Source organism: Carlito syrichta, unplaced genomic scaffold (genome assembly GCF_000164805.1).
Source record: "Carlito syrichta isolate Samal-C Ts95f unplaced genomic scaffold, Tarsius_syrichta-2.0.1 Scaffold314806, whole genome shotgun sequence".
Lineage (NCBI taxonomy): Eukaryota > Metazoa > Chordata > Mammalia > Primates > Tarsiidae > Carlito > Carlito syrichta.
The window spans coordinates 90,690-117,370 of record NW_007258902.1 but is presented as its reverse complement, the minus strand read 5'-3'; the positions used below and the strand labels follow the sequence as shown (position 1 = coordinate 117,370).

The following is a 26,681-nucleotide window of genomic DNA, read 5'->3' as shown; positions in this document are numbered from 1 at the left end:
CGGATGTTCAAGGTCCACTATATGAGTGAGAACATGTGATACTCAGATCTTTGTTTCTGTGAGAGGTCACTCAGCATTATAGACTCTAGTTCCATCCAGGTTGCTGCAAAATTCATGGTTTTGTTCTTTTTTATGGCTGCGTAGTATTCCATCGTGTATATGTACCACATTTTCTTAATCCAGTCCTCTTTTGATGGACAGCATGGTTGCTTCCAGGTTCTTGCTATTGTGAACAATGCTGCGATAAACATTCGTGTACAGGTATCTTTTTGATAGAGTGATTTGAGTTCTTCAAGGCATATTCCCAGTAGGGGGATTGCGGGGTCATATGGGAGGTCAATATTTAGAGTGAAAGCCACGAGCATTTCCCAAGTGAGCTCTTGTGACCTCTCCCCTTGCTGTCTCAAAAACTTTCCGTGTGTTATTGTTTCACTGTTTCTTCCTCCATTTATCTTAGAGGACAAACCGCCACTGCTTTTCAAGGCTGTCCTCTATGCCTTTGGCCACAATCCCAACATTCTGCCACCTTCCTGATGGAACAGTCCTGGTCTTCTAAATCTTTGGTTTCTGCCATCTGCTGCCGGTTCTTCCCAGCCCTGATAAAAATGCTCATCCCTCATTTCCTAGCAACGCCATCTGACCTAGAGAGACTTTCAACCCCTTTTCCATCTCACTGTACCTTTATTGTTGGCATTCTCTACTCACAGATCTGCACTGACACCTCTTCTCTTCAGCACCCACTCGCCTCTTAACTCCTCACGGTCTAGTTCAGCTCTTGCTGTTCAGGTCTCCTCATCACCAAATCCAGAGAGCAACTTGTTACATAAGGATCTGTCCCGAAAATACTTAAAATATTTAACTATTTTTATTCAAAATAAAAGCATTCTAGCAACTTTCCTTGTCCATGTTAAGGAATGGAAGAATGTCAGTGGGAGAACTGGCACTGCTTTGTAACCACTAAAATGTCAATAATTATGCATTTTGTCAAATGTCACTAGAAATCACTATCATAGGAACAAAAATACAATGGCACATTTTTCCTCAAGTCAAATCATGATTTTTTTCTTAAAAATGAAGTCCGTGTGCACAGAGATTAGCCATTGCTATTCGATGCCGTTTTTTCATGATCAAAAGGGAATTAACCCTCTTTGATTTGCTGCTTCCCCACTCCTACCAAAACAAACAGAAAACCCAAAAAGGAATCTAATCACTTAAATTTTTTTTTTTTTTTTATTTTAAAGATGGGCACAATTCAGGGTTAAGTATACAAATGGACATTGTACAGGTAAAGTTTGGGCTTTCCCTTTGGTCTCCACTTCACCTGGTTTGAGATCAGGTACCGTTATGGATGAAGTGTACACCCACCCCCCAGCAGTGCTGCACTACTGCCAATCCATTTCTTATAGTATTATGATAATTGTTCAGGGAACCCTTACAAGCGAGAACACTCACTCAGTAGTACTCAGTTCTTTGTTTCTGTGATGGGTCACCGAGTATTAGAGACTCTAAATCCATCCAAGGCTCTAATCATAGACCATAGTCTCTCCCACAGAGCTTTATCTATACCTCCTGTCTGGTATATGTCCTTACTTGTCTATACTACCATTTTTTAGAAACTTCTATCTCCCTCATTAGAATCTCAGCCATTTGGTAGCACATATCACAGTGTTTGTACAGTGTGGGTTCTCCAAACATGAGTGCTAAGCTCCATCTACCTTTAGCTCTTGAGTAAGGATGGGGTCGTGATTGTTCCAGACAGCACAGCCTATTACTTTCCGGAACTACCTCCGTAAGCTGTGATTGATTTCAACAGCTGCAGTTGCTATTGACATGCACATCCTGGTGTTTGCTTCTAATTATTTTTTTTTATAAAGTATAATGTTAATTGGTAATTGCCTCCAGGCACAAAGTGTCAGGGAAAAAAAAAATCACATCTATAATTAAGTTTCCCCAGAAATCCTGGACTCCAACATCCATCCCATGACTTTTGTTGTCAGTTTTCATTATTAAATACATATTCCATTACAATGATCACACAGCTTGACGGGATCCATATTGGAAATGCAGCTTTTCGTGGGTCCTCACCATGGTCCGAGCTTAACTCTGTCCCTTGCCTTTGACCTCTAGGTCCCCCAGGCCCACCTGGGATCGTCATTGTTGAGGAAATCACAGAAAGCACAGCCACGCTCTCCTGGAGCCCAGCAGCCGACAATCACAGCCCCATCTCGGCCTACAACCTGCAGGCTCGCAGCCCATTCTCCCTGGGCTGGCAAACAGTAAAGACAGGTAAGAGGTTTCGAGGCATCCCCAGACACGGCCAGACAGCTTTCTGTCTCGTGAGCTGTATGTACTTACGGTCTCCCTGGGATGTTTTTGGGATTCTGAAATCTCTTTGTTATTCATTACAACACAAATGACCGTTTGCTACTTTATAGACTCAAGAAGAACAAGGTGCCTTTGCTTTTCTTTCTTCTCAACTCCCACATCACATTCGTGTGTTTGTTTGTTGACATGGCTTGAGACTCACATAGAAGTTGCAAAAATAGTATAAAGAGTTCCTGGGGACCCATCCCCAGTCACAACGTGTTTCATAACCACAGCACAATTACCAAATCAGGAGACTGATGGCAGTGCAGTGCTATCAACTAAACTTCCATGCCTTATTAGAATTTTGCCAGTTTCAATAGGCAGTTTTTTAGTATGTAGTTCTATGAACTTCTATGAAATTTTGTTATGTAGATTCAAGTAACCACCAAGATAATCGGGATATTAAACAATTTCATGAGCCCAGTTTCTTGTGCCACACCTTTGTAGTCGCATACCTGTTTCATCTATAAAAAGAAAATCCAACATAGAATTACATCACTTAAAGCAGTGCAACATTTAATGCCTGCTTCTATGATGTTTGCATGACTGTTACATTATGTTAAAAGTCACTTCCATCTCTAATGGTTTTCTTTTCATACTACAACTTAACTTCTGTCTCTTCAAATGTGGCTATCCATCAGGGATAAGTTCAATCACAATCACTTGGTAGTTATTAAATACTTATTGAACATGTGGGTATTTCAAAAGTTTACAATAAGTCTACAGAATGGAATCCTCAGCAAAGCAGTTGTCCATACAGAGTAGGGATTGGTACTTTCACTTTACTTTAAAATTGATTCACCTGTTTAGAAGTAAAATATAGAAATCAGTCACATAAATTTGAGTGCAGCCACCATAGAACCCAACAGAATATTATGGGAGTGGAGTGGTTCGTTTTGTTGTTTAGGCAAGTGAAATTTGAGCAGAAACTTTTTTGCGTGTACAATGTTATAATTGTGGGGAGAGAAGATATATTTATCTACATGTGGAATATAATTCAGATTTCTCTTGATATTTAGGCTCCTGCATTGTTAGACCTCTATTTAATAGTCATTGTGGCATATGTACATACTTATCATGCATACTAACGTATTTGTTTTGCAACATATGTAATTGTGAGTGTTCACCTCATCCCTGGGTATGGTAGTTAATTCAGGAAAGACACAAATAGGTCTACAGAATAGAATCCTCAGAAGCACTTGTCCATACTGAGTAGAAATTGGTGCTTTCACTTTACTTTAAAATTGATCTACCTGTTTAGAAGTAAAATATAGGAACCGGTGGACATATTTGAGTGCAGCAACCATGAAACCCAACAAACACTTGAGCAGATTTATTCGAGAATTCTGATAACCTCCACCCCAAAACTACCGTCTTATTCGTGGTGAGACTGATACATGGCAATGCAATGCATAATCTAGTGTTTGCGAAGCACTTAAAATCCCTTTACATACCAAAGCAACTATAAAGAAGAGTGAGTTCCTCATTTTTGACAGATGAAGTAATACATTGCACATGAACCTTCTAGCTGAGCACATCCTGAAATTAACTTATGAACACTGCCCCTGCAAATGAGAGTGGAAGTGGGAATCATGCATTCATTTTGAAAAAAAGTGTGAAAACAGCCATCACAAATAGATAATTTCACTTGCAGATTTCTTTTCTCTTGGAACAAATTGCTTTTGATTTGAAAACTTGACTTTCTTCTTCACACTACTGAGCAGTATTATCTGACCTCGTTTGTGACTGGGTCTGCTTCAGACTATCAAAACACAATCATAAAATCTGTTGGTCTTTGATTACTTAACTCAGATTTGTTTCTTAAGCATCCTTCTATCTGTGGATATATTTCCTTCAAATTGATTGGCTAGTTAAATTTTTTCATGGGTTAAGTTTATTTAGTATTTTATTCATTAAATTGTTGGATATGATTATTTTACTAGGAAAGCCATTTCAATAAGATTCTTTACTGAATCCACATAAAACCTTCCACTATCTGGTCACTGTCATGATCTCTCTGAAGCACATTATTTTATTTGAAACCAAGTTGCTGCAAAAGATGCTGCAAGACTGAAATATACTTACTTTGGTATGACTCTGTCATTATCCTTTATCTACACACTATCACATTTTAAATCAAAATACTGATTTTATTTTTTAAATGTTTTTTCTTAGTTTATTTCGTATTGCATGTTATTTGGTCAAAAATATTAATAACTTCAACTCTTGTGCAAGTAACTATACTTTTAGAATTACCCTTTTTTTTCATTTTAAAGATAGACTAGAATTACATGTGATGGGGAGAATGTGGAGTTGGCAGAGTCTTTACAACTACAGTAATGACCAAGAGGCTATAAATTCATGTAGCCTTGGAAGGAAGAATATTTTTGTATGTATTTTCTTTTCTTGCCTATAGGAATTGCATCAAAATTAAAACAGAAATTATCATTGCCAATTTTGATCACACCAAGCAATTTGAGCTCTAATTCATTTAATAAAAATATACTGAGCACTTTTCAGGTAGTGTTCTAGGCACTTGGGGTATATCAGTGAACAATAACAGCAAAAAAAAAAAAAATCCCTCTCCTTGTGAAGATCTGTTTTGGCATGGGTGAGGATAAGCAATAAACAGAGAAAAAAATAAGTAAGTAAAATATACAGCATCTTAGAAATTGATGAGTACTAAGGAAACAGTGAGGAGAGTGAGGTAAGTCTCTTACTCTACATGATTGACCATGATTGATGTGGAATAAGAGAAATCAGAAGTACTATGAAAAGGACAGTGTACTAGTCAACTTGGGCTACCATAACAAATACCATAGATTGGGTATTAAACAACAGAAATTTATTTTAACATAGTTTTAGAGGTTGGAGGTTGGGAATTCCAAGATCAAAGTGATGGCCAATTCACTTCCTAGTGGAGGCTCTCTTCTTGGCTAGCAGATATCTACCTTTTCATTGTCTCACATGACTTACACACACACACACACAAACACAGCATACACTCTAGTGTTTCTTCTTAAAAGGACACTAAGATCAGAGCCCCACCTGTGTCTTCAACCTTAATTACTTCCTTAGAAGCCTTATCTCCAAATACAGCTGCGTTAGGGGTTAGGACTTCAACAATGTGAATTTCAGTAAGACAGAATTCAATCCATAGCACCCAGATTGCAATTTGAAATAGCATCATTGGGTATGCCTTATTGAGAAGTTACATTTGAATGAATTTTGAAGGCGGTATGGATTTGGCTATGCCCATATATGGGGAGAAGCAGCCCAGGCAGGAGGAGCAACCAGTGCAAAAGTATGAGAAGCATTCCGACGCAGGAGCATCAGAAGACCAGCGAGACAGGAGCAGAATGAGTTTTAGGGACAAAGGTAGGAGATGAGTTTGGAGAGATGTTGGCAGGACCAGGTCATTTAGGACCTGAGTTTTTAGCCTGAGAGAAATGGAGAGCCATTGATTGCTTGCTGTTCTTTTTTTTTTTTTTTTTTTGTTTGAGTTGGAGTCTCACTCTGTCACCCAGACTGGAATGCAGTGGCCGCTTCTGGCCACCGCAGCCTCGACCTGCTGGGCTCCAGCCATCCTTCCGCCTCAGTCTTCCAAGTAGCTGGAACTACAGGCGTGTGCTACCATGCCCAGCTAATTTTTTATTTAATTGTAGAGATGAGGTCTGTTCTAAGTCTTATCTTCCAACACTGTCATTCAAGTGATATTGAAATCAGGCTAGCAGGGGAGTAAGTGAATGAAACCAACCTAAACTTGTTGGGAACCTATTATCGTTGAGAGATGGTGACAATTCAAATTGACAGAAGTAGAGGTCATAAAAATGCTCCAAATTTGAAAATATTTGGAAGGGAGAACCCACAGGAATTCCTGACAAACTAGATAAAAAGCTTGGGAGAAAAATAATTCCAGGAAGACTACAAGATTTTTGACCTAACCAACTCAAAGATAGAGTTACTATCATCTGCCATGCAGAAAACTTCATGATTGGAACAGATCGGGGTGGGAAGAAGATGAAGAGTTTGTTTTGGAACATACTAAGTTTGATACATCTATTGGGCATCCAAATAGGGATTTCAAGTAGGCATTTGGATATATGAGTTAGGAGTTTAACAAAGAGGTTTGGGATACAGTTATAAATTAGAAAATTGTTGGCATATCAATGGTGTTTTAAAGCATGAGATTGCATGTCAACTCCAAGAAAATAAAATAAAAAGAAGAGTATACAAACTGAACCCTGGGGCATTCCGATAGTAAGAAGTTGAAACAGCAAAAGGAGACAAAGAAAACAGTCATTGAAGCAAAAAGGGGACCAAAATAATGTGATGTCCTGAAAGACAAAAGAATAAAGTCCATCAAAAAATAGAGACTCAACTGTGTCAAATGCTGCTCACACATCAAAATTCGGACTCAGAATTTGTCATTAATTTTAGCAGCACGGGGATCATTGGTAACCTTGACAATAGCAGTTTTCGTGGAATCTGACAAGAATAGGTTCGAGAGAGAATGGGAGAAAAATTAATAGAGACGACTCACCATTTGTATACCTAACCCTGAATTGTACCCTATATCTTTAAAATAAAAATGGAAAAAAAAACAAGAAGTTTGTTGCAGAGGAGTAGAGAAATCAACATATTTGGAAGTCATAGATGCCCGGAAGTCATGAATGCATAGATAATTTGCTGATGGATTGGAGAGGGACAAAGAAGCAAGAGAGGAGTCCAAGACAACTTCACGATTTGGGCTGCTGTAAGAAAGCGATTTTCATTCCCTAAATAAGAAAACTACAGAGGCAGGCCGGGCTCGGTGGCTCAGCCTGTAATCCCGTGCTTTGGGAGACCAAGGTGAGTGAATTGCCTGAGCCCGCGGGTTCGAGACCCACCTGGGCAACTTGGTGAGACCTCATCTCTATAATAAATCAAAAATTAGATGGGCGTGGTAGCGCACGCCTGTAGTTCCAACGACTTGGAAGGCTGAGGCGGAAGAATCGCCGGAGCCCAGCAGATCGAGGCTGCAGTGGCCGGGAGCAGCCACTGCACTCCAGTCTGGGTAACAGAGTGAGACTCCAATTCAAAAAAAAAGAATACTACAGAAGCCTATTCAAATAGTAATGTCTAGTGAGTCACTGAATACATGAGCCTGGATTCTGGGGAAGAGGTTCATGGCTAAAAATACTGAGGTCTTCAGCATAGAGAGCGTATTTAAAACCATGAGACTGGATAAGATCACCACAGAGTAGAAAATTGGAAAGGGGTCTGTAGAACCGAGTTGCATCTGGAAGGTGAAAAGAAGCCAGCAGCGGACACTGATAGGGCATGGTCAGGTGGAAGAGAAATAGTCATTCGGTTTGGAATGTCTTTCAGAGGATGATTGCCTGTGTCAAAGAATGATGATAGGTCAAATAAAATGAGCAACAGGGACCTGACTATAAGGTTTCAGTAACAGAGACCATGGTCATCTTAACTGGACCCAGTATGGTGGAAAACTGGAGGCAACAGCCTGACTGGAGTTGGTCTAAGGGAGAATGGGAAGGAAATAATCAAGACAGTAAGTAATAGCACACGCAGCTCTCAAGAAGTTGTGCTATTAAAGAAACAGAGAAACTGGGTGAAGGCTGGGAGGAGATGAAATGTTAAGAGAGCTTAGTTTCTGTTTTGCTGGGAAAAAAAACACCTGTGTGCATGTATGTTGATGGGAAACATCCATAAAGTCACATGCGGAGGAGCAAGAGAGCAGTCTTCTTTCCCACCGTATCTTAAGAAGACTACCCCTTAAGAAGGGTCACATTCCCTCAGTTTCTACTAGAGAAAAAAGCTGGAGGAATATTCAGCGAGAAGAGCGTGTATATAAGGGATTTTCTAAGGATGAGTCATGAATTCCAAGGGTCACAGTGGAAGAACTTCAAAAATTAGGGAGGGGTATCAGCTGGGCAGAGGAAATATGCAGAATTCTTGGAGGTTAGACTCAAACGGGTAAGGATGACCCAGATGTCTGGGGTCTCTTGAGATGACTGACATAAATAGAAGTGAATTGAGCAGTGAGGTTAGTCCTGGGATCCAAGGCAGGTAGTGGTGATGCAATGGGGCTAGGGATCAAAGGGGGCTGGGTGTCTAGGCATCCCTTCTTCCCACCTTCGTGTTTGTCAAGGGTAACAGCATACCCAAGCTAAGGACTGAACAGTGCTCCCCGCCCCACTTAGACTCCGGAGATCCTGCTCAACTGTCAATGCAGCATGAGGCACAGAGTTTGTTCAACATCTCAAGTCACTGCTTTAAAAAAAAAATCAGCTCTGCAGTGCTGTGGCATTTGCCAGGCAGTCCACACTGCGTACGCTCGTTCACCTTTCCCAGAGTTGCTCACTTGGTAACATTCCTTTGCTACCTTTCAGAAGAGATTTTTATGGAAAAATCCACAATGATTGAATGCCACCTTGCCATAGTAATGGAGTCATGAAATCAAGAGCTTACATGGAAGTCCAGGACTGGTACAGATCCAGAGGACCTTTGTACACCCTAAGGGAGATTCTCCACATTCTGACTTTACACGCCTGTAACAAATGTTGAGAAATAGTTCCTTCACTCACGATGATTGAATTGACAAACAATTTGATGCTTTAGCAAGAATTTAAACACTATACAAATGTCACTCTAAGGAGGGTTCAGAGCTTCCACTTCGAGACCACAAGCCTTGTTTTTATTTTATTTTACTTCAACGATGTGGGGTACGATTTATGGTTAGATATACAAATGTTCGTTATGCAGGTACCCTTGTTGACGAGGTGTGCCCCTCCCTTCCCTGGCAGTTTCCCTCGACTGCCAATCCCATCCCCCTCCCCCCCCCCCCCCCCCCCGCCCCGCACCCACCCGGGCCATTTCCCACTACTGCCAATCCCTTTCTTACAGTATCATGATAATTGTTCAAGGTCCACTTATGAGTGAGAACATATGGTGCTCTGTTCTTTATTTCTGTGATAGATCACTGCGTATGATCGACTCTAAATCCATCCAAGTTGCTGCAAAGTTCATATGTTTGTCCTTTTTTATGGTTGCATAATATTCCATTATATGTACCACATTTTTTTTTTATCCAGTTCGGCTTCGATGGGCAGCATGGTTGGTTCTGTGTTTTTCCTATTGCGAATAGAGTTGCAACAAACATACGTGTGCAGGTATCTGTTTTGTAGAATGATTTGAGTTCCTCTGGGTGTATTCCCAATAGAGGAATTGCTGGGTCATATGGAAGTGTTCTTTTTTCTCCATATCCTCACCAGCATCTGTTGTCATTTGTTGTATTAATAATGACCATCCTTACTGGTGTTAGGTGGTATCTCCATGTGGCTTTGATTTGCATTTCTCTGATGATGAGTGAGACTGAGCACTTTTTCATGTCTGTTGGCTGCCTGTATCTCTTCTTTTGAGAAATGTCTATTCATATATTTTGCCCACTTTTTAATGGGGCTATTTGTTTTGTTTTGTTTTTTCAGCACATTTGAGTTCCTTGTAGATCCTAGATGTTAGGCCTTTGTCAGATATACAGTTAAGCCGTGCATTTTAATGAGAGGGCTATATTCTTAATTTGCTGCTCGGAGCTATCAAGTGACTAAACGTTTTGCCAGAACTGGAAGAAGCAAACTTCCAGAGAAATTTCCTAGAAATGGGAGAAAATTCTGTGTTTAAACTGTAGTTCTACTTGGTGTCTTATCTTGGGTTGAGGGGTTGATGAAATGATTTTTAGTGTAGATAATGGCAAGTTATGTGTAAAGATAAGATAAAAGAATTCCAATTAACTCCAACAAATGTGGGCATATTCAAGTCCTTACTCCCCGAAGATTGATTTTTCATTTTACTAGTGACACTGGAGGTGACACCATGACCGTGTGTCATGAAGTATGCAACAGCCTGCTGATTTCAGGAGCAGTGATATCTTGATTACCATTTGTAGCACACTCCCAGTTCTCCTGATGACATGAACCCTCCTTTCTCTCTACAGTCCCAGAAGTCATAACGGGAGACATGGAGTCAGCCATGGCTGTGGACCTGAATCCATGGGTAGAATATGAGTTTCGAGTGGTGGCCACCAATCCCATTGGAACTGGAGATCCAAGCACCCCGTCTCGCATGATCCGCACAAATGAAGCAGGTAAAAATCGGGAGAGTCCAACTGGATTTGGCATGCTTCTAACCCCTTTGAAAGCAACTTGAGTTAACCCTTAGTCGAATTTACCCTGATTCACTTACCTAGAAATCAGTACATCATTTCCTTGGAAATAATTATTTTATCGGTTTTCAGCACCTTTTTTCCTTGTTTTCACAAATACAGCCATCTTGATGCTCAATTCTCTCCCAACACTTGCATCTATCTTCAAGTTGAAATTGAAGCAGTTAATGTATTCTTTGAATAATATGCTCCCTGAATATAGCATATCCGTGCAATTCAGAATAGACAAGCTCACCTTTTGCCCCAGTGATAACGCTTTTCTTTAATTACAGTGTACTTCCCTGGGACTCTTTTATGTTGCTCTTTACCACCTAATCTTCATAAATTGCGTTTTGCAAAAGCAAACATAGCCCTTCCTCGACCTACTACCTTCTTGAAGTTGATGTGCAAAATAAAAACCCATCTGCTTCCTTACTTAGAAAACACAACATTCTTCCACAGGATAAGCATCTCAGAATAAGTCTATTACTATTAGTATCTCTGAGTAAATGTTTCTAATGACCACATAAGAAGACTTAACAGCTTTACTTTAAAACGTATTTTAAGATATCCTTCCTATCACCCAGAAAGGGCAGAAGAATAAAGTATTAAAGAAAAAAGAAAAAAATTTTAGTCGTTTTTTATTACTTTGGACAAAGTCTTATTGAGATCTATTTTTATATCCATATAAGATGATATATTAAGAATGTATCTGGTAAGCCATTTAGTTAAGGGAACACAGACATCAGTAGTGTTGATGAGAACAATGTGAAAACAATCGCGAAATGTGAGGAGGAGTAGGAATCAGATACAGGGAGGAAAAAAATGCTAATTTTTTATGCTCAGTGATAATATATGAGTCTCAAACAAAAGGATGCTGAAAATGAAGAGTGTTCTTATTTGCTCACTGTTCTTTAGTTGTACCCAGGACAGTGTTTGACACTGGTGCCCAATGTATAATTTTTTTTTTTTTTTGAGTTGGAGTCTCACTCTGTCACCCAGACTAGAGTGCCGCAGCCTCGACCTACTTGGCTCTGACGATCCTTCCGCCTCAGCCTTCAGAGTAGCCGGAATTACAGGCATGCGCTACCACGCCCAGCTGATTTTTTGATTTATTGTAGAGATGAGGTCTCACTGCCAAGGCGGGTCTTGAACCCGCGGGCTCAGGCTCCACTCACCTCAGCCTCTCAAAGGCGCAGGATTACAGGCTGAGCCACCGAGCCCGACTATAATATTTTTAAAGGGAACATTCTTTGTCTTTGCTTTATATGCCCCTACTCACACCAGTACCTAAGTCAGAGACACATGTATGTACAAGACTAAGAATTAACTATCTCCATTTCGTATTATAGAATTGGACCAAAAATGTGACTTTTGACTTCTAACAAATTAAACAAAGCTTATAATCATGAAAATAAACTATCAAAAACAGTTGACTCTTTCTCTAATGCACATTATATCTGGTCCTTTGCGGGGAATGAAAGAAAGAAGATTTGAAACTGGTCAATTTATTGCATTAAATGCAAATAACCACACAACAGATCTTCAGAGTTTTCCCATATAAAAATTAAACAACCAAGAAAATAAAAGAGAAAATAGCCTAAAATGTTGAGAGAGACTCATCCACAGAAAATTCAACTTTTCTACTTTGGTAATTTGCCGATTATGAGTTGCTTTTTCTGCTACCTTTCCAATAGTGTGAATTCTAAATTGAACATTAATTGCCTGGTTGGATTTTCACGCAACCATAAAATCAGCCACGCTTTCATTGTGTACAGGTGTTCATTAATTAAGAGCATAACAGGTTAGCCGTTCTTCATTTTATGCACTCACTGTGCAACATCGAAACGACTACCAACAGTGGTACTTACGCTCCCATATTTTCTGAAAAGCACTGCCTCACTTTGCATATTGTTAATTGTGTTTAAACAAAGGCAAAGATTACCGCCTAATTCAGAAGCTCTCTATAAATATTCATTTCAAAAATAAATAATCCATTTGGGATGAATCATCCTCTCAAACTTTTTATGGCGCAAATCTCCTCATGCTATTAAAAAGCATTTTAGCAAAAACACTTTTACATTTCAAGCTAAATTGTATTCGGATGATGCATTTTAAAAGACCCCGTCTACTTCCGCAGCTACCTCAATCATGTATCGCCTGTCTCTCTATTTTATTACGAGTTCTATACACATGACATACTTTAGTCCATTAAAATCTTGTGGAAGAGAAGGGAAATGGCATGAAAAATGCACGAAGTGCTTTCCTCGAAAGTGAGTTCAGAAAGGCTCGTGTTGCCTAGTTTCACGTTTCTTGTGCTTCGGTGCCACGTAGGACCAGAGCAGCCAGTGGTGTTGAACCAAGCACTGAGTCTGTGTTTGTTTTCTCAGGCAGCACAGATTAAATGGAACACTAACATCTTGAGACAGCCTCTCAAACGACGCACTCTGCTTCTGTTAGGTACATTTGCTGTCTTTTAAAAGATGATCCTATTCTGATGGGCCAGCTAAACTTTGAAAATTGACAGAACTGCTTAGGAGAGGAAAGGTCTCACATCAGGGATGTTGAGTTGAAAGTTGTATGCATCTTTACGATTCTCTTATTTAATAGAATCTCCTGAATTCCAAAGCAGCTTCAATAAAGCATTTCTGTCTTAGAATTTCTCGTTTCCCATGCATTAAAAAAACAGAATTTTTTCTTGCAATTTTCCTCTAGAGTGTATTTTTGAAATTTCCAGTCATGAAAACACCCTTGGTGGTCACTAAAGATAGGATAAATTGGTTTAGTCCAACTTCTTAGGATGTCAAAATGCTAATACAAATATAAATATATTTACTTTTATGTACATTTATATTTATTTATTTATTTATGGTGTAACTTTCCTATAAGTTTTACTTCAAGATTAGATCGATGATGATGATAGATAGATGATAGAGATAACCTTGTGTTTAATATTTGAATTATGTTGCTGTTACCAAGTTAAAATATAGACATTTGGGATGAAGTAATGTAAATGCTTTATTATTTAAAAAGATGACACGCAAAAGAAAAAGTCACATTTTGGGAAGTGAATTTAAAATATACACTACAGTAGAAATGGAAAAACATGTAAAGTGCACACAGCAACAACAACTTTCTTATTTAATTGAATTTTAATATTCTATATAAGTTACTATTTTTAACAGCATTGAAAGATAAATGAAAAAGAGAGATGACAGCATTAACTATGTAACCTGTCATTCAGAAAGTTTGGGTCTTCTCTATAGCATAGCATTTCTATTTTCTCCAAAGTTGTCAGTCTCAGTATTTGCAGTTTCTGTATTTCAGATGTTAATGAATTGTGCATATTTATATATATGCACACACACACATATACACGCATAGATATACATATGTATAAATGCATATATGTATGTTTTACAGGAACAAAGTTTTACCTATAATTCAGAGTTTGATCTGGATTAATGTTCTACCTTTCCATTTAATAGCAGTAAGGACATTGGCAGGATATATACGTAATTTAAGGTTCAATTTTCTCACTTATACAAAGGGGATAATACCACAACCTACTTTTTTGGAAACCACTGTACATAAGATCGTTCATGTAAAGAGCTTAGCATAGCGTCTGGCACATGATAAATGCTCAGTATTGGCGGCCATTTTATTATTGCTATTATCACTTCCATCATTAATTTAAATGAGTCATTTCTTTAGTAAATGGAAATGTACAACGTAGCAATCACTCAGAAGCAGATCTTTCAATATTAAAGAAACATTTTCAGGTTAAACATAAGTTTGTTGAAGTCGTCAGAGCCTAGTTTCTTGACTCACAGCTCTGCAGTTGGCAATTCAAGGTATCTTCACAGTGAGAAGTCTCCACTGTTGACTGTGCCGTCACACCTAGGCACCTAGCCCACCTGAACAACGGAGAGGCCACAGAACTTTCTAGAACGTGACATACACTACAGAGCATACCTCTCCTCTAGATTTCCCTCCCAACCTTGTGTCTAGCCTTTCCATGATGCTTTTTCACTCTTCTTGTCTAGCTACTCCTGACTCTGAAGGGGAATTTGATGTTGTCCTACATGTAGCTGTTTTCTTTGGTTCTTGTAGCATAGAGAGAGCAAAAGGAGTAGGAAAAAAAAGTGTTGAATGAAAGACCACGCTGAAAAATCCCTCCCCACATTCAAGTAGCTTTCTAGTCGCTTCATACATTGTAGTTTTCCCTTCCATTCTCTTTTGACTCAAATGGAAAACGCAACACATATTTCTAGCCATACAAGAGAAAAAAAATTTTCACATTCAAGAGATCAATGCTCCACCAGATCAATATGTCAAGTAGACAACAGGATGAAAATCTCCCCTAGTCTTAGCAATTTCTGCACTATGTTATTGTATGGAACTGGTTTATGAAACAGATCAAACTTCTACTGTACAGGTTATTATATTTTTATATTTTGAGTTGGAGTCTCACTCTGTCGCCCAGGCAGGAGTGCAGTGGCATGCTCATGGCCACCACAGGCTCAAGCTGCTGGGCTCAGGCAACCCTCTCACTCAGCCTTCCAAGTAGCTGGAACTACAGGCATGAGCCACCACACCCGACTAACCATCGCAGAGTATAAACATAAAAGAGTTTTATTCTCTCATCATTGCTCTCTGACATGCTCCATGTGATCTCCAGCCTCAGCCTCAACTACCTCCCAAGTACTTTTAGACACTAGGGCAGTCTCACTCTCAGATATTAAAAAATTCCGCCGGGCTCGGTGGCTCAGCCTGTAATCCCACGCCTTTGGGAGGCTGAGGTGAGTGGATTGCCTGAGCCCGCGGGTTCGAGACCCACCTGGGCAACTTGGCGAGACCTCATCTCTACAATAAATCAAAAATGAGCTGGGCGTGGTAGCGCGCGCCTGTAGTTCCAGCTACTCGGAAGGCTGAGGCGGAAGGATCGCCGGAGCCCAGCAGGTCGAGGCTGCGGTGGCTGGGAGCGGCCACTGCACTCCAGTCTGGGCGACAGAGTGAGATTCCAACACAAAAGAAAAAAAAAGAAAAAATTCCAGTTTAAGTTAACTAGAAATTTGCATTTCACTTCCAAGTCCACGCCCTCCCCTTTCATCCCGGCACATGCCTGACTCAAGAACTGTGAGCCATCTTTTCCTTCTTCTCTCCACTCCCTCCCTCCCCTTCACCATCTGCTATTTTGGCACTTTCTTGGTCTGACAAGAAGAGGGGAAATGTCCACTTAGGTGGTACAATTTGTAGTTCTCAAATGGGTGTTTTATGTTCCATATCCGAGGACCCCAACCCCCAGGCTGGGGCCAGTACTAGTCTGTGGCCTGTTAGGAACCAGGCCGCCCAGCAGGAGGTGTGTGGTGAGGGAGTGAAGTGCTGCATTCTGCCAGGTCAGTGGCGGAATTAGACTCTCACAGGAGCACAAACCCTACTGTGAACTGTTCATGCAAGGGATCTTTGTTGTGTGTTCCTTATGAGAATCTAATGCCTGGTGATAATCCCCCTCGTCCCCTTTCCTCCACAAAGCCAGTCCCTGATGCCAGAAGGGTTGGGGACTGCTGTCCCACATGATGGCATTTGTTCACATGCTGCCTCTTTCTCTTGCAGATGCCTTGAGTTCTTTGAAGACATCTTTGATGTCGTCTTAGTAGGCAGCCTAATTAGGTATGATCCGAACAAACCTGTTCAAACCCATCTTTCATGGGGTCCACTTGGCCCAGAGTAACCATTTCACGTCTTTCACCTTCCGAACTCTTGAAATACAGGATATTCTCAAGACCTCCTTTGGTCTCTGTTCTGGTAGCACAGGGTGGAACTGGGACACCTACAAAACTTTGAAGCTCAACGGCACCCATCCAGGGCACGAGAGGTAAGCGTCTGCGCTGTGCAGTGGCTGTCTTGCTCCTCTCCTCATTTGGTTTGATGGGGAAATGACACCCCACTTCTCTATTGACAGCTGGAATTGGAGGGAAGACGTTACAGCACATCTGTCTTCCAAGCTGACAGCCTTCTTCCCAAACAGACTTCTTTGTGCAGGAAGGCATATGAGTGCATGAGCTGGAGAGGGGTCTTGGGAAAAGACACACAATTGGTTTCCCTATTTCATAGCAAGTCTTTGGTTTTCTCCAGCATCCTCTCTTTACTACCTGAGATTACCCGTGACTCATCCCAAGTTCAGAAAAGATTCACTTCACTTGCTATCACAGTGTCTTAAGTTGTACATTGTCTTCTGACTCCTGAAAGGATGTTGCTCTGTTCACATGTCTGTCTTTGTGGTTCTTGTCCATGATAGTTACTTAGGAAATTTCTTTGAGTTCAAAAGTTATGGAAGAGACACAGTGGAATATTATTATAATGTAAGGCGGGCTAGATTCATTTTCTCTAGGAGTATGTGAGTCGGTTTTGTAAATAGCATTTAATGAGGCATTGAAGTCCAGGGCAAATAGAAATGGAACAGAATTATTTACTGAGGCCATTAGAAAATCCACATTTGTCAGGCGCTGGTGTGTCCAGAGGAAAGGTGTAAAACCATCGGGTTTTTGAGGTCTTCCTACTCCATGTTTCTAAGAAAATATTATATCGAAAATATAAAGCATTCAGCTGAAATAGTTGGGAAAATCTAAAAAAGAAAATACTATTTAATGGATGTTATGGCTGTCTTCAACTCAATGAGTAATTTCATTATATTAAATAAAATAAATGATCCTCAGTAGAATTAAGAGAAGAAAAAATCATGGCAAGCAATAAACCTCCGAGACCAAACCTCAATTGTCAGAAAAAAATAAGGTAATAGTATGGCTCCTAGACCGGACAGTATTTTTAAACTGTGAAACGACTTTGGCCCAGGCAAGTCTTTTCTACAAAATGTATTTGAGAAATAGGACTTCAGTTTCAGAAGCAGTTTGTAAGCAGAAAGTGTTACCTTAACTAATGCCGTTCTGAAGCAAACCAGGCTTATCGTCAGCCATGTCCTTGGCTGACAAGCAGCTTCTCTCTGCTGCAAATGTTTCAGGGAAGAAGGAAGGACAAGGAGCAAAGTGATGGGAGAGCAGAGGAGACCTAAGCATGAACGGTAAAAGGGTGATGAGAAGTACATCACCCTAGGAAGGAATGTGAGACACTCAGGTGAGACTTTCCCATCTCAGTGCCCTAGGATAGTCCCCAGGGTCTCATACGCCAATCAGAAATCACAGACCATTTAATTTTCACATCAACCCGCTAAAGCACACCGCTAAAGGATTGTGTGTTCCCATTTTACAGATGAGAACACAGAACTACAGAACATTAAACCTGTATGAGGTTGCCGAGGAAGTAAGGGGCAGGGCTGGAATTCCAACCCAGACCTCACTCCAGAAATGATAATTCCCAAGTTGCTATCTACCCCCTTTCTCCGCCAATTTCCTTTTCTATTTGCCAACAAATTTCACACAGAGATTATTTCATCCATTCCTTGCTTTTACTTCCTAGTAGATGTATATAAATTAAGGAGAATCTGAGTTAAGATAAACCCATTTATTGTATATACCCACCTCTTGTGTCCTGGTCTGTTGCTATTTATAACAAGGTTCATAAATCAGAAAATCCTTACATTTCCTAAAATATCTTAGCTGGCATTTTTTCCATCAGAAAGGATATTTTGCCTCGATTTTCAAGTTAAAACAAGCTATGTCACAACTGAAAGCATAATTCCTAATGCTACTGAAATAATATTATCTAAATATCAAGATCACATGTATATAGACTCATGTAGATCTTTTAGTGCATATCAAAGACAACTTCACCAATGTTTCTTTTTCAAATCTAAGTAAATAATAGTATTGGATAATATGTATTAATTAGAGTTCCAGGTACTGTGATGAATAATCATGAAAATAAAAAGTTGGTACTAGTATTATTTCCATGAGGCAACTAAAAGAAAAATTAAAGAATGTTTTCAGGCCAGGCATAGTGGTTCATGCCTATAACCCCAGCACACTGAGAGGCCGAGGTAGGAGGATCACTTGAGCCCAGGAGTTCAAGACCAGCCTGAGCAACGTAGCAAGACCTTGTCTCTATACAAATTCAAAAAATTAGCTGGGTGTACTGGCACACTCCTGTAGTACCAGCTACTCAAGAAGCTGAGGAGGAAGGGTCACCTGAGCATAGGAGGTCAAGGCTGTAGTCACTGCACTTCAGCCTGGGTGACACAGTAAGACCCTGAAGATAAAATAATAATAATACACACACATACACACACACACATATATATATAAAACATAAGTATAGTATGTAATAAAATATAAATTTTATATATGTGTGTGTGTGTATGTATGTACATTGTGTGTGTGTGTGTGTGTGTGTGTGTGTGTGTGTGTGTATCACCAAGCAGCTCAAGTTGTAAACTTGGGATTCAAGTCCAGATCATTCTCACCCTAAAAAGAAACTCTTACCATTTGTACATACCACCTTGTCTCTCCTATTGATAAGAATAAAAGCATTATTTGAACTTTTTAGAGAAAACCACTTTTGGGGGGAAAACTTTCAATTTAGCTCTTCCTATACACTGAGCCTAAATGATAATCAATCAATTGAAATATTCATGTGCCATCCACTTCAATTTGGGTAGAAAAAAAGTTGTTTTTAAATGTCCCTCTTGGCTTCCGTTTTTACTATAATAAACAACTTCTCTTCCTTTTTCATTCTCTTCACCTTTCTTTCCAAACCAGTTGCTGCATAACTGTTAAGCTCCTAAGGTGCATGGCCTGTCCCTGGTCTCCAATAAAGCTGTACTATTTGATGAGCCGCGTAAACCCTATAATAGAAATTGGAAATTTTTCAGGGGGTAAAAATGACGGGTAAATGATTTCATCATGTTTTGTTTAATTGCATACCAACTAAAGAATGTTGTTTGTGTGACTCACTTTGTTCAAAGTACCATACGTAGAATTCTTTGATATTTAAACATGCTTAAACTAAGGTGGTACACTGTATTTTGTTCACTCTGTGTGCTTACAAGAATGTTTCCAACGTTTAACATGAAAGGAGACAATAGACTGTATTTCAACATGCCAGGTAGGACCTAAAACAGCTAGGCATTTGTAGCTTGCAGGCAAAATATCAATTACATTATCCTGTCGTGGAAGAGCATTGCTCAGAAAGAAATTGAGAAGAATCAGAGTTTAACCTACTAACCATGTATATAAACACGATTCTCTAAGTTAATATGCTCATGGCATTGATCAGCAGGCAACTGCAAGAGGAGAGGGGCTAGCTGCTTATTTCAAATTGGATTTTTATTAATTATATTGACAGGATATGTGGTTTTTAAGTAAATATGCATTTCTCTGAACTCAGTGAAAGCATTTATTATATGAATTTTATGCTTCTAACAAGAATTATAGAATGTTTAACACCAGAAGAACTCTGAAAGATTAAGTCAAACCCCTTCATATCATTAATGTTAGTTTATAAAGGGTTGTAATTAAAATCAGTGGACTCCAAAGCATTGACTGCAGCGATAATAACCATATGCCACCAACATGAAAAGGAAATGACTGTGCCTGGGTTTCACTGAACATCTGCATGTAATTAGGAAACGTAAGCCAATTGGAATTAGGGTACCTGGCTTAGACATTGTGTCCATGACAACAAAACACAAGCTCTGAGTTGCAGCTATTGACGAATTAAGTTTTCTATTAATAGTTCCGATTGCATCCAGTGAGCTTTTCAAAATGTGAGTAACTGTTGCTTATTCACATCTACTATTAAAATACAATGAATCATAATGCCGTTTTGAGTCTTTTATTGTAAATTAACATTGGAGGCAGGTTGAGAAACAGAGGGCCTTATTTCTTTTTCATCAAGTTGAATGTCAGTGTCTTGTCTTGAAAAGAAATTTGCAGCAAAAAAAAAAAAAAAACACCTCAAAGATTGATTTCAAATAATAAGAGAAACTTTACAGAACTGAAGTCATGCATGGATAAATTTGATGTGGAAATTAGCCACATACAAATGAATCATCACAGAACGCCTTTTTCTGTCTTAGTTCCTAGTTCCTCAAAGTGGAAATTTTCTCCAAAATATTCCCCAGTTGTTTTTTTAAAAAATTCTTGCTGAGAAAATTAAAGCTTTTGAAAAATCTGAATGTTTTCTAAAAATAAAAGCATGAATGGACTGTGAAACAATACTACCAAAGCTTCAAAGATTATTTTACATAGTGGCCTGTATTCCATCTTACACATATGCCTTAAAGGGTCTTCCAGAGATGTCTGCTAGAGATCCAACTGCTCCTGTGACTGCTCACATCTGGAGGTTCTGAGCATACTCTTTTTAGATGATGCTTTAGGGCGGAACAGAAAGGGTCCTCGATGCTCAATCTTTCCAAAGAAACTCATAATCCTAGGCATGATGTCCTCAAAGAAGAGAGTTTAAAATCCTAAATTTAAAGCACAAACTTAGTCCAGTGTAATAAACAGATTGCTTGGTCTGGATATATTGCTCACAATGCTACTTAAATGTGAGTCGTCAGAGATACATATGAAGGGCGTGTGTATGTGTATATGTGTGTACACATTTTTAAAACACAGATGGCATTGCTGGATGCAGTGGCTCATGCCTATAATCCCAGCACTTTGGGAGGCCAGGGTGAGAGAATTGCCTGAGCCCACGGGTTCGAGATCAGCCTGGGCAACTAGGTGAGCCTCATCTCTACAATAAATCAAAAAATTAGCTGGGCATGGTGGTATGTACCTGTAGTTCCAGCTACTTAGAAGACTGAGGTAAAAGGACCACCTGAGCCCAGCAGGTCAAGGTTGCAGTGGCTGTGAGCATTCCACTGCCCTCCAGTCTGGGTGACAGAGTGCTAACTCAAAAAAAAAAAAAAACAGATGATACTAAGAGAAGCCATAACCATGATGACAAGATATCAACAAATTATCTTGCTTCCACTATTGATTTGACTATGCACTGGTGGTCCCAATATTCACAACTCTGAGATCCGTTACCAAGGCAATATTTGGAAATCTGAATCCTGTCTTTTTACATATGCAATTATACCGTTCCCTTCTTATGTGGCTTACTTACGCCACAGAACAGAAGACATATTTAGAACAAACACTATGCAACAGTGGTGTTTCAGACAGGGTGTCGATATGTCACGGTTTATTACATGTAGTGATAACTATGATTACCAATAAAAACTTGTGTTAATGAATGATTTCATTGCTGTACGTATAAATGAAGGAGCATTCACAATTGTCACTCTAATAGTATTATTTATCTCCAGTTGCATTCTGTGTGATTTCTTGACTGAGAGGCAAAAGGGTATCCAGCTCCATGTGTCTGAGGGCATCCATGAGGGTGACTCCAAATGCAAATAATCTTTAGTATGTATGTAACTACAAAAGAAAAAAGGTTGGGAGCTACCGCTGTGGAATCCTGCAATGGGAGTGGCTGCATGTTTCTGACCCAGAGAAAAGTTCATGGAGAAAAGTGCCCAAGGATACTGAAATGTAGACCCTGGCAAGTCAGCGACGTTTATTTCGATGGAGCCAATTATATGTTCACAGGCTTTTGCTCTGCCACCTCTCTTGCCCGAGGAGAATTTTTTTCCTCCCTTTCTAATAGTATATAAATTCCGCTTCAGTTTTTCTGGTATATAAAATGCTGTGTGAATACCTATGAGTAATTAATAGCCTTTCATTCAAGTAGGTAATATATGGGAGTGAATTTATTGTTTATGAGTATATCAATATCATTTTAAAACTATATTCTGGGATAGAATGGCAACGCTGAAGTGTAAAATTGCTAATGCAGGCTCATAGCCTGGAAAATGATTTCTTTTAATAGTTTTCTTCATTTAACAGTTCTTCATTCAAAAATGTTCCCTTTCAGCTGCAGATTTTGTGGTTTGGTGCAGTGAAGGGGAAATTTATTCCTTTGACACATTTATTCTTTTAATAGTTATTCATTTGAAAAAGTTTCACCGGGTACTTATAAATTTTGCAGTTTGCAAAAAGATTCATTCTGTGACAGATTTTTTTTTTAATGTTTGTTCATTTAAGGAGGTTCTCACTCCATGGAATTGTTGCTAAGATTTTTTTTAAAAAAAACAGAGTTTCCTGGGGGTTCTTGTAATGCAGTAATACCAATCTCAACCTCTGGATTTTCCAGGGGCTTTGCAACAGAAAAGTCATATCGCATCGTTGGTAAACAGGAGAAAAGCAAGCACTGTGAAGGACAAAATTTACCTAACCTTTGGCAGATGACCTTCTCTCCAGCGTCAATAAGGCTTTAGACATTGTTACCATAGAGTGCTTATAAGAGCATTTGGAGACGCAGTAAGTGGCCATGAAAAACATACATGTAACTCTGCCACATAAACTTGAAAGCAGAGTGTCTGCCACAAATACTGTTTTAATACTTCATATGACCATTCTAACGTCAAACAAACTTTTGACTTATCTCAGGATTTTACCCAACCCAAGGAGGGTTGCGGTGTGATCTCACTGGAAGGAAATCACACTTCTGTTTGCTTTCCTCACTCTCGACCCATTTTTACCCACAGTTCCAAAGACAGCACCCACCAACGTCCGTGGAAGAAGCGGAAGAAGGCATGAGCTGGTCATTGCCTGGGAGGTAAGAAGGCCTTGACTCACAAGTCAGAACTGGTGAAAGCACGAGGGCTAGGCATGCAGCTCCCGGTACAGAGACGACGAGGAATACACTTCCGATTGGAAGAGGTTTAGAAACACTTTTGAGCACGTTGCTGAATGCCAGAACGAACCTCTCTCATTGCGTGCTCGGCCACTGATGACTTTCCTCCAAACCCAAGGTAGTCTTTCCTGTCACAGAGGCTGTCTCGGAATAAAGTTCAGACTCACCCTCTCACGGATTACTTCAGGTGTTTGTTTGGCTTCGTTTGTCATTCAACTGCTTGACGATTCAGGAGGCCCCTGGACTTCTTTGGAGGCTAAAACCCATGGGGAGGGAGGAATCAGACACCACTGAACATGGGGCCCAGTGCCTGGGTGATCTCACTTCACTCATACAACAGTCTTATGAGTAGGGATGCTTTTCCTCATTGTACGGATCGTGAGACTGAGGCACAGGGTAAGTGTCTTCCCTGATGCACAGAAGTGGGACCCTAATTACAAAATCTGTGCCCTCTTGTCTTCCTCCTTGTATGGGTCCCAAAGTATCTTTTCTTCATTTTTAATTTTAGATTTGGGGCACTCAGGCATATTCGTTACGTAGGACATACTGTGTAGTCGTGGGCATTGGGTCTTGGGTGGTGGCCCATTCACCAGATCGTGAACTACGCCCCATCCAAAGTGTCTTTGGTCAAAGAAAACAGTGAAGGTGGCAGAGGCATGAAGAGTCCATTTATACTCCCTGAAGCCACCTTCCTTTTTGGATGTCAAATTGCCATTTGTAGTGTATCTATATAGCTCACAGAACATTGCCTTAGAATCTATAGAAATGGAAATGTCTGTTAGAGAAAACAGAGCAAATCCCTGACTGAAAGTGTACAGAAAAACCTCTCTACCCAATAAGAAATCATCCATGAGCACATCACCTGTCCTATTCTTTGTCCATTCCTCTTTTCTTCTATAAAACTTCACATCTTGTTTTTGATTTCAGGAGAGGTCTTAACTTCCCATTATCTGACCTCCACTGAGATCACTCTCTCTAAATGGACTTGCCCTTCCCTGTAAGCTTTGAAATACAGTAACGGATGCCAGGCTCGGTGGCTCAGCCTGTAATCCCGTGCTTTTGGGAGGCTGAGGTGAGTGGATTGCCTGAGCCCGCGGGTTCGAGGCCCGCCCGGGCAACTTGGCAAGACCTCATCTCTACAATAAATAAAAAAATCAGCTGGGCGTGGTTGCGTGCGCCTGTAGTTCCAGCTACTTGGAAGGCTGAGGCGGAAGGATCGCCGGTACCCAGCAGGTCGAGGCAGCGGTGGCTGGGAGCAGCCACTGCACTCCAGTCTGGGCGACAGGATGAGACTCCAACTCAAAAAAAAAAAAAGAAAGAAATACAATAACGGGCTTTGTCTCTCTTCCTCCCCTCAATACACAGTTTTTCTTCAAAGCAAAATTGAAAAGGAAAAAAATACTTCACAAATATGTACTGGGCACCTACTGTGTCAAGCACTGTGCTAGCCAGTGGCAGGTAACTTTTCTACATTGACTAACGAGTCAATCACAATTTTGTCTTTCTGTGGTGTTTAGTGGAAGCTCATTTAAGGAATTTTGATGTAAGCCATGTAGCACAAGAAGCTTCTTGAACAAGTGCCATTGTCCAGTTTTTTCACATGGCAGCAAAGCACAGAAGCAATGAAAAGGAACACTAGTAGAAAGGTCTTAAGTTAACATCTCTTAGATGTGTGATGCAAAAGGCTGTGCTGAGCATCACCAGTGATCAAATTTCCCCACCGCCAGACCATATGACAGTTTTCTTCAACATGTTAAATTCGAATGTGGAATCCAAGGACCTTCATTTCATATACATGACTAATTGGAGCAAATTTGTTTCGCTTCAAGAATTTTCAATTCTCTCGAGAGTTTTTGTACTTTCCGACGGATACGCTTTAATTTTTCATCTTTTACCCTTAAAGCTTTTTAAGTTTCCCAAAACTGCTCAAGTGACTGTGCGATGTTGGCTTCCAATGTAGCAGAAAGATCCGAGAGTCTCCTTTTCTCCAGCTATCCATAATTTTTGAAACATTAACGATTTGGAGGAAGTGTTTTTTAGTCAGTCGTTTTACTGATAACTAATTGCGTTTTTCTTCTTTAGCCAGTGTCTGAAGAGTTTCAGAATGGGGAAGGCTTTGGCTACATTGTGGCTTTCAGGCCCAATGGAACACGTGGTTGGAAGGAGAAAATGGTGACATCCTCTGAAGCTTCCAAATTCATTTATCGAGATGAAAGCGTCCCACCTCTCACTCCTTTTGAAGTGAAGGTGGGCGTTTACAACAACAAAGGAGATGGGCCTTTCAGTCAAATTGTGGTCATCTGTTCCGCGGAGGGAGGTCAGTTTCTTTATTCCTATTATTTTCATTGAACCTTTTACTATTTTATGTTGTTAGACAAATAATGAGACATTGTTGCACATGTATTCGAAAATACAAATAAACCTAACGAAAAAATAAAACTCACAAGCTCACTCAACCTTTCCGATACATTTTTCCAAATATTTTTATTAAAAAAATTTTTATTCCATATATGTTGCTGTATATTTTTCACTCCCTAACAATATATGGCAAACGTGTTTCCATTCCAATAATAGTATGAGCAATCCCCTTGAAGTCATTTGATTCTCTGGATGGACATTAACCAATCCTCTTTGGTTTGAAATTTAGATAATTTTATATTGTAACAATATATATGTAAAAAATATTTAAATGAAGTCTCAATCTATGTGAACAATAAGCATTTGCTTTCTACACCATAGGTAAAGCATTGTAATGTGAAAGTATCGGACAGGCTTTCTGTTGGAAGCTTTTCACACACGACATCATTAAATCTTATGACAATCTCATGTAATAGCCATCATTGTCTCCATTGTGTAGAAAGAGAAATGGACGTTCAGAAAATCTAAGCAACTTGCTAAAGGTTGCACAGACTGTAGTCATGAGTCAAAGCCAGGTTTGTCTAACCATTAAATCCTTCCTTTTTTAATAGTATGCTGCCTGCATATACATGACCTCATTTAGTTTTCAAGACACAACCAGTGAACAGGCAGTACTCACTAGTACCCAATAGACAATATACCTATTTGACAGATGAGTAAACTGAAAAATGTGACATGGTTCTACTTGACAGGTGACAGAGCTAAAGTATAAACTCAGCTTCCATCAAAATCCCAGCTTCTTTCAAGTTCTAATACAACAAATACAATTTTCTGAGTCAGAGAAAGTGTGATAGAGCTAACCTCTTAAAATGAGCTTTTCCTCTTAGCTCTTCTATTCCAATACAGAATCTCAACTGATCCTGCAAGTGGGGAAAAGAAAGTCTTACATTCCCTCAATTTACAAATGACTGAAAAAGTGTCCTCAGAAAGGCAGCACTCGTTTGACCTCCCCAGTAAGCATGGTCAATGTAAACTGACCCTTGTACTTCCT

At 39.8% G+C, this 26,681-nt stretch overlaps 1 protein-coding gene across 1 annotated transcript in view; it reads left to right on the top strand.

The window, feature by feature from the left end:
• LOC103274562 (contactin-5) overlaps positions 1-26,681 on the top strand; it is a 517,374-nt gene that overhangs the window by 433,149 nt on the left and 57,544 nt on the right. The window contains exons 14-17 of the mRNA XM_008072000.1: positions 2,128-2,286; positions 10,364-10,513; positions 23,124-23,194; positions 25,355-25,589. Of these exons, the coding sequence (XP_008070191.1) occupies positions 2,128-2,286; positions 10,364-10,513; positions 23,124-23,194; positions 25,355-25,589 (615 nt within the window). The remainder of the gene's footprint in view (positions 1-2,127; positions 2,287-10,363; positions 10,514-23,123; positions 23,195-25,354; positions 25,590-26,681) is intronic.